The sequence below is a fragment of the Martes martes genome (assembly GCF_963455335.1).
Source record: "Martes martes genome assembly, chromosome: 15".
Lineage (NCBI taxonomy): Eukaryota > Metazoa > Chordata > Mammalia > Carnivora > Mustelidae > Martes > Martes martes.
This window is the reverse complement of record NC_137903.1, coordinates 57,248,970-57,268,372: the sequence shown is the minus strand read 5'-3', so window position 1 is coordinate 57,268,372 and position 19,403 is coordinate 57,248,970. Positions and strand designations below refer to the sequence as shown.

The 19,403-nt window shown below is 36.4% G+C and overlaps 1 protein-coding gene across 11 annotated transcripts in view; it reads left to right on the top strand.

Annotated features, from left to right (window-relative positions):
- The window catches only part of CDC42BPA (CDC42 binding protein kinase alpha), a 324,273-nt gene that overhangs the window by 260,249 nt on the left and 44,621 nt on the right, over positions 1 to 19,403 (top strand). For 4 of the 11 annotated variants that reach the window (XM_080824347.1, XM_080824346.1, XM_080824345.1 and 1 more), the window contains one exon: positions 18,753 to 18,836. In XM_080824347.1, the coding sequence (XP_080680473.1) occupies positions 18,753 to 18,836 (84 nt within the window). Of the gene's footprint in view, positions 1 to 805; positions 854 to 7,887; positions 7,927 to 14,858; positions 14,964 to 18,752; positions 18,837 to 19,403 lie in introns of all 11 variants that reach the window. The other 7 variants (XM_080824340.1, XM_080824348.1, XM_080824341.1 and 4 more) reach the window with 4 other exon arrangements.

The window sequence follows — 19,403 nt, the reverse complement described above, 5'->3', positions numbered from 1 at the left end:
ACACTTGAAATAATTTTGACACTTTTCTTTTTTGTCCCAAGCATAGAGCCGCAATTTAAAAAAAAAAAAAAAAAAGTGAAAAAGGTCAAATCTCACAATAGGACAATGCTAGGTCTAGCTCCAAATCAGTTCAATTATTTTAGAAGTTTACAATAGGAATACTTTTTGTTGAAAGTATTACATAGAGTGTATTAGGCAGTATATTCCATAATAATCGAAATAGTGACTCTATGACTGTCCTTCTTTGGGGCTTAAATGCTTTAAGGGGAAAAAAACAATTTTATGATATAAAGTATATTTTTGTCTCAGAAAATTCAAGTTAGTGATTATATCTTTGTTAAACAAATAATCACAAGTCTCTATGCAGAGCACTGTTCTAGGTGCTGGAGATAGAGTAGTGACCAAATTCACTAAGTCCTGTTCTCAGAGAGGTTACGTGCCAGTGGGAACAGCTAGAGGCCAAGAGATTCTGCTGCTCACTTGTAATTATTACCCTTCTAAAGTGCTTCGTTTAATTTGAGTATTAATGATTTGCCATGCGCTTCATCTTATTATATTTTGGGCACAATGTATGCATTATATTTCATTCCTTTGGGAAAGGGAAAAAGAACCACGCTTTTTAAAGTAATTAATGGATTTCTAAGTTTCTTGACAAACAATGCCAATGACTGCTTTTCTCATTTATTTATTTGAATTAATGTCATTTGCCTTTCAATTGTTTTACAAAATTTTTGATTTATTATTTGTTCTTATTAAATTGCTTCATCCATATTTTCTATTTTTTATTGCTGTATTCGTTAAATAGGATTCCTTTTCTTCTTCCTCATCTTCACTGATTGATTTTTTGGATGACGTAAGTCTTTGATTTTCAAACCAATGCATCCTTCAGTAAAAGACATCAGTGAATTGAATTGAAGAATTTTGCCTAGTAATGCAGTCAGTTTTAGAAATATCATACCTGGTAATTTATTTGTGAGACAAAATTTGCTTCTTTCTTATCTGAAGTATAATGAAGAGTTTATCTTTATTAAACATCAGAAAGTGAAAATGTACTTTGAAAAATGCTTTGGCCATCAGAGAATCTTTATTTCCTTTCTTTGCAACAATTCTGAAGACTGGAAGGCTTATTTGATTATTGTAACTATATACATATGTTTATAAAAATGCTCATTTTTATATTTCATGGTGATTTCTATTTCACATTCCCCTTTTCGGCACTTTGCCATTTTTCTCAGTTTGAAGTAAACTTCTGGTGGTAAAATAAAAGAAAGTGACATGTTTTATTAAATATTTCAATAGATTTTATTGTAACATAATATCTGAGTACAAATCATTTTTTAATGCTGACAGAATTTCACTTACAATGTGGAAATGATTTCGTTAACATATGTGCTACATGCACTATAAATTGACTGCACTACCATTTTCTCTCCTAAATTAATAATATCCATTTGATAATTTAGAAGTCCCTAATATATATCGTTCATTCTGTTTACTGAAATACCAAATGTACGCATTTTCTCTATTCCACATTAAATGGCACAAAAATCCTTGTCATGTCAAACATATAACCTTTCTAGAAACTGGAAAATAAAATGGATTCAAATGCAAATGTTCTACATAGCACAAGTTTTTCAACCAGGGAAATTTTTGTATGTCTGATTTTTTTGTGTTTTGTTAAACGTAATTCTTATATTCAGAAAAGTGTTTCGTATAATTGTCCACTTAAGAAAACTCTTGATCTAGATTTTTTTAAAATTTTTAAGTGATTTTTTTTCTCTTTGAAATATTATACCCAAGTGTACTCCTTTCCATTCTGAATGGAAGCTATTTCATTATTCTTGAGACAGTTCTAGTTAATTCTACGGTGCAATAAAAAGGACTGTCTTAAGGTATAATAGTATTTCATGTTATAATCTACTATATGTCTCACTGTACTAAAATATTCAATATAGTATGTCCATAGAAACATCTTTCACTTGAGAGAGAATGGGAAGGAAGTTTGAATAAATTTTTTTAACTTCCTTCCGCTAGATAGAAAACATTCCATTTTTTTTCTAACAAACTCTTCTCTGCATTCCCTTTTCTCCCACAAAAACAATGAATGTAGAACCTAGAAGTTGTATGTATTTTGACAGATAGTTTTGTTCTGCTCAACCCAAGGGTTGTAGGAATGTGCGCTGTCCGGTGCCCGCCTTGTCTCTGCTCTCTTGGCCGCTGCCCAGCTGTAGTGAAGAAGCCTCCTGCCTTCAGTTTCCTCCTGGAGAAAGCTTTCTTGTCCTTCACCCGCTAGCACTCAGCCTGAGTGCAGTTCCCATGTAACACTGGGTTTCAAACCAGCACAAAGGAACTCCTATCATAAAGGGAAAAGGAGTTGAGTTGACACATGCTGAATCTTTATGAATCAGGCTTTAGCTCCTAAAAAGCCTGGTTTTTCCTTCATTTGCTTCCTGAGTTCTCTTCTTCCAGTTTATTGGTTAAGTGCATAAGGGGACTCAGATGCTGCCTCGACCACTTTCTGGGCGTATGGTTGGGAGCGAGTTCCCTAACCTTTCCATTAGGTGAGCCCCAGTTTGCTCATCAGAAGAGCAAGGGTAATAGTAATAGTGGTGCTGCCCCAGGGGTTGTGTGCGAATTTCAAGAAACAAGCTGTGTAGAGCCCTCAGTAACACTGGTTATTGTTTCCTTATTCGAAATAGGCCGTTCACCTCCCTTCCTGCATTCCCTTTAGCTTTCTTTCTTGTCCAGGAATCCAGTGTGGCTTAAATGTTTACTTGGCTTTCTGCTCGCCTTCCACCCCCCACCAGTCTGAGTCAGTGCACTCCCCGCTTGTCCAGCCACAGGATCGCTGCGCAGTGAGGCTCGCATGTCAGGGAGAAGGCCAGAGTAAAGTCCCGTTTAAAAAAAAAAAAAAATTGCTTGTATTCTTCGTATTTTACGGCATAAACCTCTGTTTATAGTTGATGATTATGACTGCTCTTCCCAGAGTTATCATTCATTTCATTCTCAAAGCTGGAGTAGAGTGATGTTTTGAAAAATGGTATTTGATCCTCGGCATCCTTGCGTTCGGTATCCGGGATGCTTAGTGTGAAACCCCACTTCTGTTACTTCCTTTCTCTTCGGCACTTGGAAGCTTAAGGAATAGAATCAACCTTGATTGTTCTTTGCGCCAAAACTAGTTAAGAGTGTTGAGCGTGACTGCCCCCCACCCCCATAGTAAGTGGATTGTAACCCTTAACTAATGCATACAGTGCATCCTCTGGTCATTCTTTCTAATTTCTATTTCCGAGAAATAGGTGGCATTGAAGACCTAGAATTTGAATTGCAGCAGGAACTTATAGGTTTAGTAAGGGATAAAGCCAGAATTCAGCCAGATTGCAGAAATGAAACATTCTTTGGTGTCCATACACCATAGATCTTGCCCGTCTGCTCCCTGTGGCCTAGTGACCTCATACTGCCCTCTGATTCTCTAGAACCATACCACCTGCACATCCCCTCCTCCAAAATGATGCTTTACTTTTTTCCTTAAACCTCTTTATGGGCCTATTAACACAATAATTCTTTTACATAAAATAGTACCCAGAATCACTGTCCCGCCTCCAGCTTTTCCTCAGTGTGTTTTGCTTGTTAGTTCAAAATTTAGGTGAATGCCAGTATTTCTAGCAATATGGGAACACATTTGGAGGCTTTCCTGTTAAGTCGCATGGTTTAGACAACTTTCTGGCGAGTCGAGTTTCCAGCAAAAGCAGCCTTGACAGGAGAGCAATGTATACGACCCAGGTCCTTCCTTCCCCGCCCCCCTCCCCCGACTCAGGTGAAGCAGAAGATGGTCTCAGCACCTTGCTTCTGTAATTCAGGACAACTCGAGTAGCTGGGCTTTTCTCCATGTAGAATCATAGGCTTCTGGCAGAGAAAAGAACCACAGAAAATATTCAGTTCAGTGGTTCTAACTGTGGTTGATCACAGCATTCTCCCAGTAGTGGATTATTTATTCCCCCATTAGTAAAGCTTTAGGATTCTATCTTTGGAGGAATAGAGAAGGGTTTGCAACAGGGTTATGGATGACATTGTTTAGGGCAGATAAGGGGAGGGGGGTTTCGTTCATGGTAAACTAACGTCACTCTGACCACTTTATCTCTTGGATCAGGCGTTCCCCGGTGCGGTGAGACACCAGTGATGGCAGTGAAATGGACTCCAGGGTCCTTCTGCTGTGGAAATCATTTCCTCTTGACCTTGTCTTTTCTTGAAGCCCCATACCCCCAGTCCTAGGCTGCCTTGGGAGTGGCTCCATGTTAGGCCACCCCCAAACAGGGTGAGGGGCAGGCGGAGTCAGCAGCTTAGGCTCTTCCCTATCTGTTCCCTGCATCGCAGTGGCTGGAAATCCAGGGATGATCAGACCAGCTTGCAAACTTTCCATCCTGTTCTGTTCATTTTCTTCTTTTCAGTTGAGCCCCCAAAATACTTGGCTTGACTGTATTAAAGGTCATACTAATTATAGTCCTATAAGTGAACTACTTGTTCTTTATATTTGGTAAACATATTGTCATTTATTAAATCTATGCCAGGTATGTTTTGAGTTTTATTTAAATTATAATTCTACGCTCTGCTCATATGGGCTAAATTCACAAGAAAATGGGAACTGCCCTTTAACCTGGCAAATGAGAGTATGCCAACTTGCTTTCTGGAGGCCATCTTACTCTGGTGTACTGAGGAGAGAGTAAACCAAGGAATTAAAGGTGTAGAATGAAAAGGTTAGACATGAAGGACTAGAGTTAGTCCCAATAGTCCCAACTGTCTGGTCCTAACACTGTTCTCTTATATCCTGGCATATGACAAGAAGCAAGTATCTGAGAGTATTGGCAGGCCAAGTTCTACTCCTTGTTTGGCTCCATAATAAAATCTTGCCAACATGTCCTAAAATATTTAATTTCATTCCTTGCTCCTAGCTTCCTTCTCTCATCTCTTGCTTTTAGCATCATCTCCCCCCTGACTTCTTTAATAATCTATCATAACCCATCACAGAAATCTGAGGTTTGACAGCGTTGTGTAGCTGTATCTGGGGAAAGTTGATCAGACGGGAGAATCAATGGAAGATAGAATTTTAAAATATACATTATGAAGATCTTTTAATCCTGTGACCCAGACCAGGCCTACACCCTTCTGAGAAATTGTGGCATTCCTGATATTTCCTCTTTCCTTTTTTTTTTTTTTTTAGATTTTATTTATTTATTTGATAGAGCATACAAGGAAAGGGAGCAGCAGGCAAAGGGAGAAGGGGAAGTAGACTCCCTCAGACCAGAGAGCCCGATGAAGGGCTTGATTCCCGCACCTTGGGATCATGACCTGAGCTGAAACTATACACTTAACCGACTGAACCACCCAGGCGCTCCCTGACATTTCCTCTTTCAGTTCTTTTTTTAAAAAATCTTCCATCCACATGTTAAATACAACCCAAACTGAAACTCTTCCATTTCAGAAGATTATAATATGCAGTCCTTCCCTAATTTAGGCAGCATTATATATTATTTTATATATACGATATGTTTTTTATTGTATATTATATATCCTAACATATTTAGACAGTCTAGAGAGAAAGAACCATGACTATCTCGTCTTTCACTCTTCAGTATCTTACTTTAAAAGACCTTTGGAATTCATTAACTGAATCTTAAAATCTATTTGCCAGATTATTTAAGATAAATTACTTCTTTTGGTTTCTGCTTATGTGCTTACTTCCATAATCAACCGGAAATTTATAGTGGCAGTTTTATACCAGATATAAAATGCACAGTTTCAATGGTAAACGAAGACCGCATACTGCTTTCTGGCATAGGCTGGAAGACCAGTTTCACTGTTAGTAGAAAACTGTGCTTGTGAGAGTGTGTATAAGAGAAAGTGTGTGCAGTGTGTGTTCCTCCATTGTATTATCAGGAAAGAGTCTGATTTCCCCTTCTCTACTGAAAATATAAATATCGCTGTCTTACTTCCAGGTAGACCCTTTAGGAAGAACATTATTCCTATGGTAATTTCATACCATTATTAGCTTTATATAGTGCCAGCCTGGACACTGTTGTCCTTCATATGCAGGGCTGGTTTTGAGAGACATGTTGACTTGTTTTTAGCATAGTGGCAATATAGTTACTTTGAGCTACTCCTGCCTCTCTTCATGGTTTCAGCACACTCCGACTCTGGTCTAGAACTGTAGGGATACCCAAAAAGTAAAGATATCTCTGTTTTAAACATCTCAGCACTTTCTACACTTTGTAGTTTGCACAGTGGTTGCTGCTAGGATAAATCCAATATAGAAGTAGCCCTAGAAATGCTTCTCTTGCTGTTAGAAAACAAATCCATAGTTAGACTGCGCCAGGTAGAAAGCGACGAATGTCATAAGAAATAATTAGGTATAAAGTATTACAGAATGTCAGAAGGATTCGTTCAGTATTTATGAAGGATTTTTACATCTACAGGCTTTACGATAAGCATGTTGCAGATCCTCAAGGATCTGAATCTGATGGAAAAACCACACATGTAAATAAATATTTGTAACACAGTTGGGAGAAGCACGATGATAAGAGGTACAGACTATCTGTCATGGAGTGTAAAGGAGAGCTACCTGACCAGCCTGGAAGGCTGCAGAAAGGCTTTCTGAGAGAACTGAGGGCTGAGCAGCTCCTCGTGGAGGGACAGGTATGGCCCGCAGAGTAAGAGGAGCTGAGAAAGACGGGTGTGTGCTAGGCAGGCACCGTGTGGTTAGGGAGGGGAGTTCTGCTTAAAGCAATAGGAAGGACTGGACAAAAACACAAAAACTTCCTTAGGAACCTGTAGGCCTTCTAATCCTGGTTAGCTGTTAGATCTTTGGGACACCGTATTCAGGTCATCCGCCTTCCGAGTCTCCTAGAAAGAAATAAAGGTTCCTACACACCAGTCTGGCAGTTGTACAGATGACACCGACCACCTGGAAGGGTGTTTCTTATCCTTCCAGTTTTCTCTGAGCTCCGTAGCCCCGGTAGGTCAGTTTATAAATTCCCTCCACTAGGCCCCCCTATAAGTCCCCCCTGCCACTCAGCTTCCCAGAGAACTCTGTTGCTAACCTCTGTCACAGTGTTTGTGACACTGATGGCCTGATATCTTCCCCACCAGTCTGTGAACCTGACCTATTGCAAACCCTCAATAGATGTTGGGATCTGTTGAATCTAGGAAATTGCCAGAGGCAGATATGGCTTACATTTATAAAATTCTGCTGGTCACATATCACCAAGTTCCAGACACTTGGGAGACATTTCAGTACAGTTATTACCTACTTACTGTTATTGCTGCTTTTCCCTAATTACTTAATCTTTAATGTCTGAAAGGTGAAGGTCCTTCTTGACTTGAACCTAACGTCTTGTCAGGTTGGACAGTATTGTTGAAGTAACTTTTTGTTTTAATTCTTTATCAGTAGTCCTGAAGGCCTAATTTAGCTTTTGTCATTTAAAAGCCTCATCTTTGAAAACCAGAAGAATTTGGTAGGTAAAAGACTGTATTTTATTAAATGCCATCTGGCAGTAAATCAGAATTATTTGGATCCTTTTTGTTCTCACGTTTTCAGTTGTTCCTCCCAACCTTTGCAGAAAAGGAACTGTCCATCGCTTGATGGAGCATTATTTTGTGGGTCACTGTTTGCCCGGGGTCCTGTGAAAGCTTGACTGTCATTGCAGACCGAGTCTGAGCAACGGTTTCTTTACTGTCCTATCCTCCAGTTTTTCCGAAAATACACGTACTTTCAGCCTATCAAAAACTGTGTCTTTACGTGTATGTGGATATACTTTGTCTGTTAACACAGTGATAGCCATCGAGAGTCGCGTGTGAGTATTTGTAACGTGTCGTATTCTCCTTTCTTTGTTGAAGCGCTCTCCGTCCTGTACTCCAGCTAGCAAAGGCAGACGTGTAAGAAACTACTGCACTGTGTGTCCCCACCCCATGCCCTCCACCCTGTCCCCTTCCCTTCGTGCCTGTGGTTGCGGAACACGCTAACGTCTCCGTGGCAGACTCCCACCCTTACTGCATGCTGTGTGCGGCTGCTCCCGCTATCGCTACGCTGCCTTTCTGCATTTTCTTTTTTCTTTTTCTTTTTTTCTTTTTTTTTTTTTGGCTTTGGCCGTAAAGCTTTAGGAATGTTCGTATAAATTTCAGTAACCAAACTACTATAAAATTATAAGATGTCTTTTTAATTTTTACTAGGGGAAAAAAGTGATCCTAACATACGCTTTCCAAATTCATCACCTACAAAGTATAAATGAATTTCTAAATAAGAATATGATATAAGCAGATATGTAGAGATTTCCTAGAGATTTTAATTATGTGGAAAAAAGACATTCATGATACATATTATGTAGAATTCAAAAGAATTTGGGGCAACTTACAGATCTTATTGACTATAATTTTTAGTAAATCAGTTCTGCAGAAATCTTTGATAGATTATTTGATGTAGTTCAGAGGAATATCCCTAAATATATTTATAGATTTGAGGCAATAATATTAATAATAAATCATTTATACTCTAAGGTGTTTCCAAGATTTTTAAAAATATCGTGACACTGTATATATTGATAACAAGCTATAAGCAACATCCTATGCTGATGCTGGCCCAGTGTTTCTCAGTACTAAGGGGCCAGCCACTGTCTGTATCCTGTAAGATTCCTTACATGCCCAGCATCCACCCCAACATCAATATACACAATATACATACCCCCTAGTGGAGAAGCAGGGGGTTTGCTGACATTGTCAGCTCTGGTTTTCACCAGCAACATAAAATAGTAACATGAAAAAGGAACGTCTGTGGTAGAGACAAGCTTTTAAACTTTCACCTGTCAGCTTCAGAACCACTGCTATTGATCAACACCTTAAATCCAGAATTCTTGAGAATTCTGGGACTTGGAAAGGGGCTAGATCGTGGAATTACCTGGTTTGCAGAGAGCCTGGGGAGCCGTAGGGTGGCTCACTGCTTCCGGTGTTCTTATCTTTCATATGTCGGGGTGCATTGACGCACAGTAAATGTGATGAATCCTTACTTAGCATGTTTTTCCAAACCACTGTTTAATAATGAGTAAGCAGGTCAGATACCAGTGGATTGGCCAGTAGAACTATGACTTTAATATCTCATTGATTAATGACATTTTTTTAAAAGATTGCTGATTCAACTGATTTTTTTTTTAATTCTTCTGATATTTAGAGAGTTAAAAGCATTGGGCACTTTTCTGAGTATGTGTTAAGTGTACCCTATAACCTCCAGAAAGGAAGACCAAAACGTTGTGTGCCCAATTATATTAGGGTTCAAATCGTCAGCCTGTGAATTGACTGAGTTTTTAATAAGTTTTTTTTAATGTGGTCATAATTCAGAGAGATTTTCTTTTTTCTGGTGAAGTAGAGTTATATCTCACCTGCCTTGCAGACTTCTAGGGGCCTTGGCCTCCCAAAGCACTTCTGTGAATCTTGATACAAGGAAAAATTTTTGATGGAAATACTGTTCAGTCTGTTATCTCCATTCTGTAGGATATGAATAAGCCTTACTTATCTAGAGCCTCTTGATGTATATATGTTTTTCTTAAATGCAGATGGTAGGCTTGATAACCTGCTTTCCAGGCTTGCTGGAAAGCTCATTGGTTATGTATCTGACAAATTAAAAAACCACCTGTGAAGAGTGGTGATGTCTCTGGTGGAGCCGAGGGAAGAATCACCGACTATTCAGCAGGCACAGAGAAGCATGTCCCAGGGATAGCGAGGCGCCTGGATGGTCCTGGGAGGCGGCAGGCTGTTACAGTAGGACACAGGCGGTTACCATTCCCAATGGTGGCCTTGACTCCAACAGTGACATACAATTGTGTTATATGCTGCTTTCAGACGAGCAGTAGGTAATACTTTATAAACTTGAAATTCTTACGATTCCTACATGGCCTACAAGTGAGGTATCAATCACTGTTCAAGGTTCGCTGTGTTTTTATTTCTAGTCTGCTATGAGTTTCCATCTACAGTTTAAATACTTACATTCTTTTTAAGTGTGTTATTCAGTTAGGCATAGCCTGAGAAAGATTTGTTATTAATATTAATGCCTGAATGTAAGTGGTTATGGAAAGGTCCACAGTGTTTTCATTAATAGTGAGAAACATTGAATGTCTCATTTTAGGTTACTCCTTTAGAGTTTGGAAGAGAGATTATACATAGATAACATGTAACTTAACTTTCTTTTGTTTTCTGAGAACATTTGTAAATTTTCCAGAGTAGATTTTCAAGTCGATATATTGAAAATAAGGAGAAATTTTCAGAAAGAGTAACAGGCTATATTATTTGTAATTAGTAAGATTGCACTTGCTAGTTGTAACCTCCAGTGATTTATTTATTCTTTGCTTGAGGACAATAAAATACTAGATTCTCTGTTTTCCACATGATACGGCATTTCCATAATACTGTTTTTTATCATAAGCTCAATTAACTGAAAAAATTATATTAGTGTAAGTTTGAGGTTATAAAGTGTTTCTGAGTACAAAAAAAATGGACTACTTGCCACTTTGTTTCCAAAATATTTCTAGCTAAAGCTAAAGATAATTGATGATAATTGTATTTTTTCTCTTAACTTAGAATTTTATATTTACAAATACAAAACAACACGTTAGATGTAAGCTTTTTTAAAAACTCTGTATCTAATTTGTATCAAATCTTGGTATCTTTTACTTTAAAACCAGGTTTCTTATGAGAATGTTTTGCTTATATTCAAATCTGTAATTATTTTTGGAGTAGAAAAGGCCCATTGATACACATTCAAGATGAGTTGTTTTAGTTGTTTTTATTATTTATCAGAAAACAATACTGCATAATTTGAGGATTTCACCTAAAAATCAGATCTGATCCTGGGGGAAAGAAATTTTTCTATTTCATTGCACTAGTCTAAAAATAAATTTTGTGGATCACTCAGTAAGGAAATCCTGATAGATTCAGGGAACATTATGGACTTTCTATATGACAGCGTTCTGCACTGTGGATAATATTGCTGATACTTACTCAGTTTTTCTTTTTTCTTTTGCCCAAAGAGTAGAGCAGTTGGTAAAAATGACATTGGGGTGTAGTAGATGTTTCTAATGCCTGTTCATCAGAATAACTCCTTGAAGTAGGTTTACTTGGAAAATGAATTAGTTAACCAAAAACTAGGGAAAAATCACATTTAGATAAAGATATAATTCTTACCTTTCTCAGTAGATTGCAGTGGATTGCTTATACTGTTCAGTTAAGTGATACTCAGTACTCAGTGGGCCAGCCACTGTCTGGCCCAGTATTTGTTTCCAAGAACTTCCTCCAGATACTATCAGAAGGTACTGTCCAGTTAATGTTAGCTATGTATTGTTTTTCACTATTTTCTCCTTTTTATCATTTTTTCTATGACCTTAAATGCAATTATTGAATTGTGATATCTCTGCTATAGATGTAGATCATGTTTGTCAGCTTTTCCTGCTTCATTAATTCAAGTCATTGCTTACGTTTAGTGCTATACAATTTTCAAAACACAAAGAATTTAACTTCCATGGTTTAAGTATACTATTAATGATTGTATTATAACCATGATAGAAGTTCGGAAGGATGGTGGTAAAAGTTCGGAAGGTAAATATAATTGATGTGCTAATAATAAGATGCTTTGCTGCCATGTTATATCTGAATCATTACCAATCATCAAATTAACCTTAAGCTGTCTGCAAAGTCTGGCTTGTAGTTATTGAGTATTCTGAAAATTCAGTAAAATCAATTGCTTTTTAGTGGATAGAATAAGTCCTTAGTTATAAATGTATGAATAAGCATGTGATTATAGATAAAATTCATAACATCTTGAAAAACCATGAAAAACAAGTAACAGCTTGAAAAAAGCATGCTGATGGTAATTAACACTTCGAAATAGAAAATATGGAAGTGGTATTATATTCTTCTTATTCTTCCTATTAAATCTCTTTTGAGATATTCTTGACACTGGCAGTAATCCAGAAAGGAAATGAAATATATAAATCGATTAATCTAACAGGTAGCTTCTAATAGCTATTAGAAGATGTGGGGGAAAATTTTTTAGTTTAATATTCAAAACGTTATTGCCATGAGTTTTATTCATCTTTACCAAACTTTGTTCCTTGTATTTCTAAGAAACATACTTTTGAAAAATAAAGCGGTAATTTTTAAACTTTTAAACATTCATGGTTTTTTAAAAAATCAGTATCGTTGTAAATGGCATAGTCCAACTTTTTAAATATACTCAACACCATCTCAAAATATTACTAAAATATTTTTACTTATTTTTAATTTGTTTTAACAAAAACTACCTGATTTTGTTTAATCTCTGGAATTTATTTTAAGAACTTATAGTTCCAAAAAGCTGGTATGCTAATTTTCATTATTCTGTTGTATTAGAATTGGTAATGGGATAGTTTTTAAACCTAAGTGTTTCCTCTTTTGAATAACCAGTTTTATATGCTAAGGAAATCATTTTAAAATTTATGCTCATTTCTGTTTTCTTTTTTATTTATGAGTTAAAAACTTGTTAGGAGCTACAGACTTTTTATAAATGACAATAATTCTAAAGAAGGGCCAAGAGGTATGTATTTAAAGCCTCGAGAGTTCTTGAAGAGTCACTTATTTCTGTAACCAAGGATTAAACTTTGATGGTGTATTTTTTCCTTTGTTCAGTATCACACTGTCGTCATGTCACAATTTTCACAGGGTCATGAAACATGATGGTGAATGTTTGAAGGACCAACTATGGGGTGGGAGTGGGAGGTGGGTAGATGTTTAGGGGAGATGGTTTCTGTAGTGTCCAGGTCCCAGCAGGGTGCGTGCTGACAAAATGCCTTAAGGCAGTGTATTCTGCTGTCAGCACAGGAAGAGGTAATCAAACCCTGTGCTCACCTTTGGCCGGTGTGTATTCATGGGGCTCAAAGAGCAGACCCGCTTTCAATTGTCAGCCGGTACTCCTGCCTTTCTCATTTTTGAGGCATCCTTAAAGTAACTGGACTTGGAGGCAGAAAGCCACGACATTAGCTGTCCAGTCTCATTCACAGCATTATCCTTTGCACAGAAACTTCTGCTTTTACCTGTTTCGCTCAGGCTATGGGCTACATTGTGTGACAGGTCAGAAACAAATTTTACTAAAATGACCCCATTTTCACATTTAACAAATCCCCTACTTGGATCCTTCCTTAAAACTTCATGAGCAACTTAACTTGATTATATGAGGTCATTTTAGGTTCTTACTGGTGTAAAATGCATCAGGACTGCTTTGCTTATCAATTCCGTTTTAACAACCCCTCCCCCCATGGATTCTTATTCAGCTGGCAATTTATGTAATGGTATGGAAACTTAGAAGGAGGAGATTTCTAGAAAGTAGGATCTTTCTGCCCAATCTCCAGCCCAGATGTCTATTCCAGATTAATAATTTAAAAGAAGTACCTTCTCCATGACTGTCCGGCATAAAATTGTGAACTAGGCAAAACTTGTCTTAGAGGCTCATCATCTTTCTTTCACTCTCCTGTTCCTGGTCAGAGTTCACTGTCAGGAAAAGAGATCATGTAACTCATTCTCAATGACCATTAAATTGCTTTGAGTACCTTTACTGTGGAGATGCCTCTGGTACCCCAAAAAGAAGACTGGATTTGAAGTCAAGGTGTGGGATTCAGGCCTGGTTCTCCCACTTCATAAGCTGTATTCGTTTTATGAAATCAGTCACATTGCACACTTCAGAGCTGACATATAGCTAGCATGCTTCGGCTCAAGTGTTCCAGTTTTTAAAATATTGAAATACCTTCCTAGCTGATGGTACATGGCTGCTGCTCCAAGTTCCTTAGATGTCCTCCTGGAGACCCTTCTCCCCACTTCTCCTGAGCACAGTAACTAAAGGTTTAAGGCCTTGTTGGGAGTCATGTGAGTCATCACCACCAAATCCTTGCCTTGTGGTTTGCCAGAAAACCTGCCTGTGCCCAGCAGAGGACTCCTGCAGGGTTAGCCAGCCCACTAGCCAGTCCCTACAAGAGTAACCATAATAATAGTAAAGGAAAAGAAAAAAAAAATGTTTTAAGTACCTACTTAAAATCTTTAAGCTGATTGTTGTTCTTATTGAATAGTAACTTCTGATCTAAGCATTGTTCTTGCCATATAATACAGCTGAAAAAAATTCCCCAACCTCTTTTCGAAATTGCTTTCATTGCCTTTCATTTCAAAAATGCAATCCTGATAATTTTGAAAATTGCCAAGCTGAATATATATCATCGATCAGTATGCTCCATAAGATCTTTAATGCTAAATTTTAACCCCAAGCATTTTGAGTTTCTAAAAATACTTGGTTAAAAGGATGCAGCTGAATATAAGTGCTGGTATTTCTACTGCTGCAGAATAAAAAGGCAGTATTGCCCCAGCCAACACAAAGCGGACAAATTAGTTTCTTTTACTTTGAAGTAATGCCTGGTAGATGACCAAATTTCCTTCCTATGAAGAACAAAATTATCTCTAACCTGCAGCACATACTCTGTTAAGTACTCGGCACTTAATTCACACATATGATTACGTTTGTGGAATGCAAGCCAAGAACGTGTAGTAGAGACAGTGCTCGAAATCAGACACTGGCAATGAAGATGGGAGCATTCTGTTAACTGTTGTCTTTATCTTTGTTTACATTAAAGTTCATGGTTATGCTTTTGTGTAATGACACATCTCGAAGGTGAATATTCAAACTGAAGTTTGCTTTCCTCTTCTCAAGGAATGTTATCATGATCATGCCTTACAGAAGTTTGCTAAGAGCTGCACATTGTTTGAAAGTGATTTCTTGGGTTTTTGTTTTTCCCAACTTATCTTCCTAGACCGATCCCGTTGAGAACACATATGTACGGAATCCGAACATCAAGGTTAACATCCAGTCAAGGTCCACATCTCCTTCCACTTCTAGTGAAGCTGAGCCAGTTAAGGTGCCTCATTGGAGCAGTCTTGCTCCCCAACTGTTCACTTGTGTCAGGAAAGAGGGAATTGCAAAAAACAAGTGAAATCTGACTTTTCTTTTAATCAAATATATTATGCAATAAGTCACAGTATATTGGAGATCATTGCATTTGACTGATAATGTAAATAGGACTCTAAAACCAAAGTCGAAAGTTGCCCCCTCCAGATTCAACCTAAAATAGACAAATACTTATTTACTTATAAAGGTAGTCTTTATTTTAAGTAGAGGACTATGTGGAACAGAAGGAAGAGTTATCTCACTTTTGGAATTGTCAGATATAAACTTGGTAGGCACCTGGCCGTGTCAGGTGCCATTCTCAGTAAATCTAGTTAAGACCTACACAATTGTTACTTCATAAATACAGCTTAAAATGAAAATTGCCACTGCTGGCCACTGAATACTTTATTCTAACTGCTCAGTCAGCAAGAGGCATTCAACTGTGTCATGTCTTTTAATAGTATAAAAACAGTGTTGTTTTGTACCACCTGTTAGTCACTGGTTTCAAACAGCCAGTCCGCCAGTTTTCTCAGCAGAGGTCGTTTCCTCAACAAGTCAGAAGGGTGTGTGTCATGCCTCAGGAAAGCCCTCCTGCCTCAAGATGCAATTCGGATTCTTCACTCAGCTCGCAATTCTGACATAGCCCCTTTGTTTCCTGTATTATCTCTAGAGCTGTGTCTCGTGTCCCAAGAGAAGCAGTTAGTCTACTTTGGAAAGCTGTCTGAAGTGAAGTGTGATTTGTAGTTAGATTCTGACTTGATTTTTTACAACCCTGTGACAGACTACCTCAGACTAGTTAAGTTGATGAGTCTCTCCTTTTTTTTAATCATTGTTTTAATATTTCAAGTTTATACATTTTTAATGCTGAAATATCTCACACATACAGAGGTTAATAAACATGCATGTAACTCACCCACAGATTTAACAGATGTGAACATTTTGCCCTGTCCTTTTCAAATTTGTTTTCAGAGAGAATATTTCAGAGAGTTGGAACACCCTTTCCTATATCATTCCCCTCTCTCCTTTCTCAGACATATCTAAAAACCCTGAAACTGATGTGCATCTTCTTCTTTGGTTTTACATTTCACTTCATTTATATCCATAAACAATATATGAGAATGTTTGTTTTACATTTGTTTTACACAAACATAAATCTTCATTTCTTTCATTGTGCTTTTGAGCTTTACTCATGTAGATACATGTCCCTTTAGTTGATTCATTATAACTGTTACATAATATTTCATTGTATGAATATACCACAACCATTTATGTATTATCCTAGTGTTAGATATTTAGGTTGTTTTCAATTTTTCTTATTACAATCAGTGCTGAAGTGAACATCCTAGTAGCTGTCTGCTTTTGCAGATATGCGATTTGTTTAGCGTATATACCGGGAAGCTGAATTATTGGGTTGCATGGTGTATGCATTTTCAACTTTAACTAGATTTTGCCAAATTATTTTCTACAGTGGTTGGACCAATTTTCACTCCCACCAGCAATATGTGAGAGTTCCCCATTTTCCCACAACCTCACCAATCCTTGGTACTGTCAGACATTAACTTTTGCCAATTTGATGGGTATGGAGTGGCATTTTTGTTTTTAATTTGCATTTCTTTGATCTCAAGTATTAATTCAGCATCTTTTTATGTTTATTGAGCACTGGTGGTTTGCCTGTTTATGTCTTTTGTCTGTTGTTCTATTGAATTATTTTTCCTATTTTTGTAAGTGTTCTTTATGTAATCTGGATACTAATCCTTAGCTGGCTACATGCACTGCAAATATTTTCTTCCAGTCTGTGCTTATTTTAAAATTTTATGTGGTGTCTTTTGGTCTTGCAACAGTGTTTATTTTAAAGTAGGCTTATATATCAGTCATTTCCTTTATGACTTCTGTTTTTCATGTCTTTCCAAAGCAGTTCTTCCCTATGCATATGCAGCATTTATAAATTTTCTTCCATACTTTTTTCTAAAAGTTTAAAATTTTTTATTTTATGTGTTTAGGATCTTAAACTGAAATTTATTGTTACATATTATATGAAATGAGGTTCTAAATCTATTTTTCTCATATGAACAACCAACTCTACCAAATTTCCCCCATTGATCTGTAAGACACTCTCTGCTTTATGTATATGGGTCTGTTTGGGGTTTCTTTATTCTCTTCAGTTCTTTTTGTCTATTCCTGCATCAGTATCACATTGTCTTAATTATTATAACCTTAAAATAATTCACCTAGTATAATCAGCCACTCCCACCCACCTTTTTCTTTTTCTTTCTCTTTTTGACCCTTTAGTTTTACATATGACTTTTAGAATCAGTTTGTCAGGTTCCATGTAGGACCTTTGATTGAAATTGAATTGAATTTATAGATTTATCTGAGGAAAATTGACATCTTTGTGAATGGCTCTTTCCACCTATGAACAGGGTATACATATCATTTAGATATTTTTATATCTTTCAATAAAGTTTTATTAATTTCTTTATGAATTTACTTCATATTGCTTGTTACATTTGTTCCTAGGTACCTTAAAGTTTTTGTTGCTACAGGGAATGGAATCTTTTCCAAATATATATTCTTATGGTCTTCATGAACCCTCTTGAGCTTGTGTCCAACAGCCTTACTTCACTCCTTTTTTCCTAAACTTTTCTTGGGCTTTCTTTGTAAATTATAATGTCAGTTTTGTTTCCTATTGATTGTTTTTTTATTAACTTTTATATAGCTTTTCAGTGTTCTTCTTTTGTCTCTCATGTTTACCTTTCTAAATATGAATTTACAAATTGGGTTAAAAACTTTTTCAAGCTATTTAAAGGTAAATTTAACTTAGAACTAAACTCACAAGCAGAAAACTCTGAGAAGCTCAATTCATTTCCATTTTAAGGTTATAGGGCATAGAAAATACTCTTTATGTAGTAACAAAAGCAAAGAGAGATCATCTATTTTTCTCTTAATATTTTAGACTATTCTATAACTTTATTCAAAGCTAGCTTTTTCCTCTTGTTTGCTTGGTTAGCATCCTAAAATGAAGTAATTCTTTGTGCCTTTTTTTTAATACTTTGCTAATTAAGTTATGTTTCTTTTCCAGTAAAATCAGTGTTTCCTTTCATTGAAAGAAATATCTTACATTAATATCGTCTAAAGATATGTCTTTTAACTTTTAAATTTGTATGTTAAGCCCTGAATTCCAATAATACTAAATAGCCTAACTCCATTCTTTGGAAATTGATTTCTGCACAAAATCCCACTAATCAATCTCTCTCTCTTTTCTCTCTTTCTTTCTACACACACACACAAACACACACAAATCTACTGAATTGTGTTCTATATATGTAACATGCATTCTGTATATAGAAGTTAGGAGTTAAAAGAATCTTCTAAATATTTTGATTAGAAATCCTGCTTTAAAAAAAAACAGATACTTTTAAGAATTAATGTGGCATTTTCAGATGAACTTAAAAATTAATAACCTCATTTTTATTTGGGCTATATGCTATGTTTTGTTTTCTTCTGTGGATTCTCTTTTCTGAATCTTTTCTTTTTAAATATCCAGATAAATTTTTTTTGCTACTTGAACAACTATTTCATTTGTAGACATTTCAGGCTGAAATTTAAATTATCAACACTATGAGAAATTTAGCTTCATTGAGATATTTTTTGCCTTATTGATGTCTTGCTTGGCTTTATTTACTTTGACTTATTTTTGGTTATGTTTGAAATAGATGGAGTGTTTCATGACATTTATTTCCTTTTTTGCTCCTGGATTCAGACTGTAGACAGTACTCCTCCTCCAGTTCACACACCAACCTTAAGGAAAAAGGCATGTCCTGGTTCAACTGGCTTTCCAGCTAAGGTACTCAATCTTAGATATAAGCATGATGTGTTCTGAAAACAAAACAAAACAAAACACGAATAGTGGTTTTCTTCTGCTGGTTATATTTGCTGTGGTTTTTACTATTGTTTTCCTCAAAATTGCAAACATAAAAGCTTGGAAAGAAAGTAAATCTTATATGAGTGGAAATAACCCTGCTAAGAAAGGTAGGAAAAGTGATGTAAAGTTTGTTTTGTTTTTCTTCCATCTTTTGTCTATTTTTTAATAATAATTTTAATCTAAAAATTATAAAAATTAAAAATGGAAGGGCTTTATTGAAGTGTATAGTTTGGTTTGGTCGGTTTTATTTATTAGTGGAAAAGCCTGACAAGTTGGAAGTTTTCTGCCTTTTCTTTTTTTATGATTTCTGAGCTTTTGAAAGATTACTGTTTTTAATGTATATTCTCCTTTTGCTTTATGCTCTTAAGGTTTTTTCAGATTAGTTTTGGACACTAACAAATTGAAGGAGAAATAAAATCACTGATAAACCAATTTTTTCAAAATTCCAAACAATTTTTCATTATTAATTGTTCCCGTTTTAAAATATAA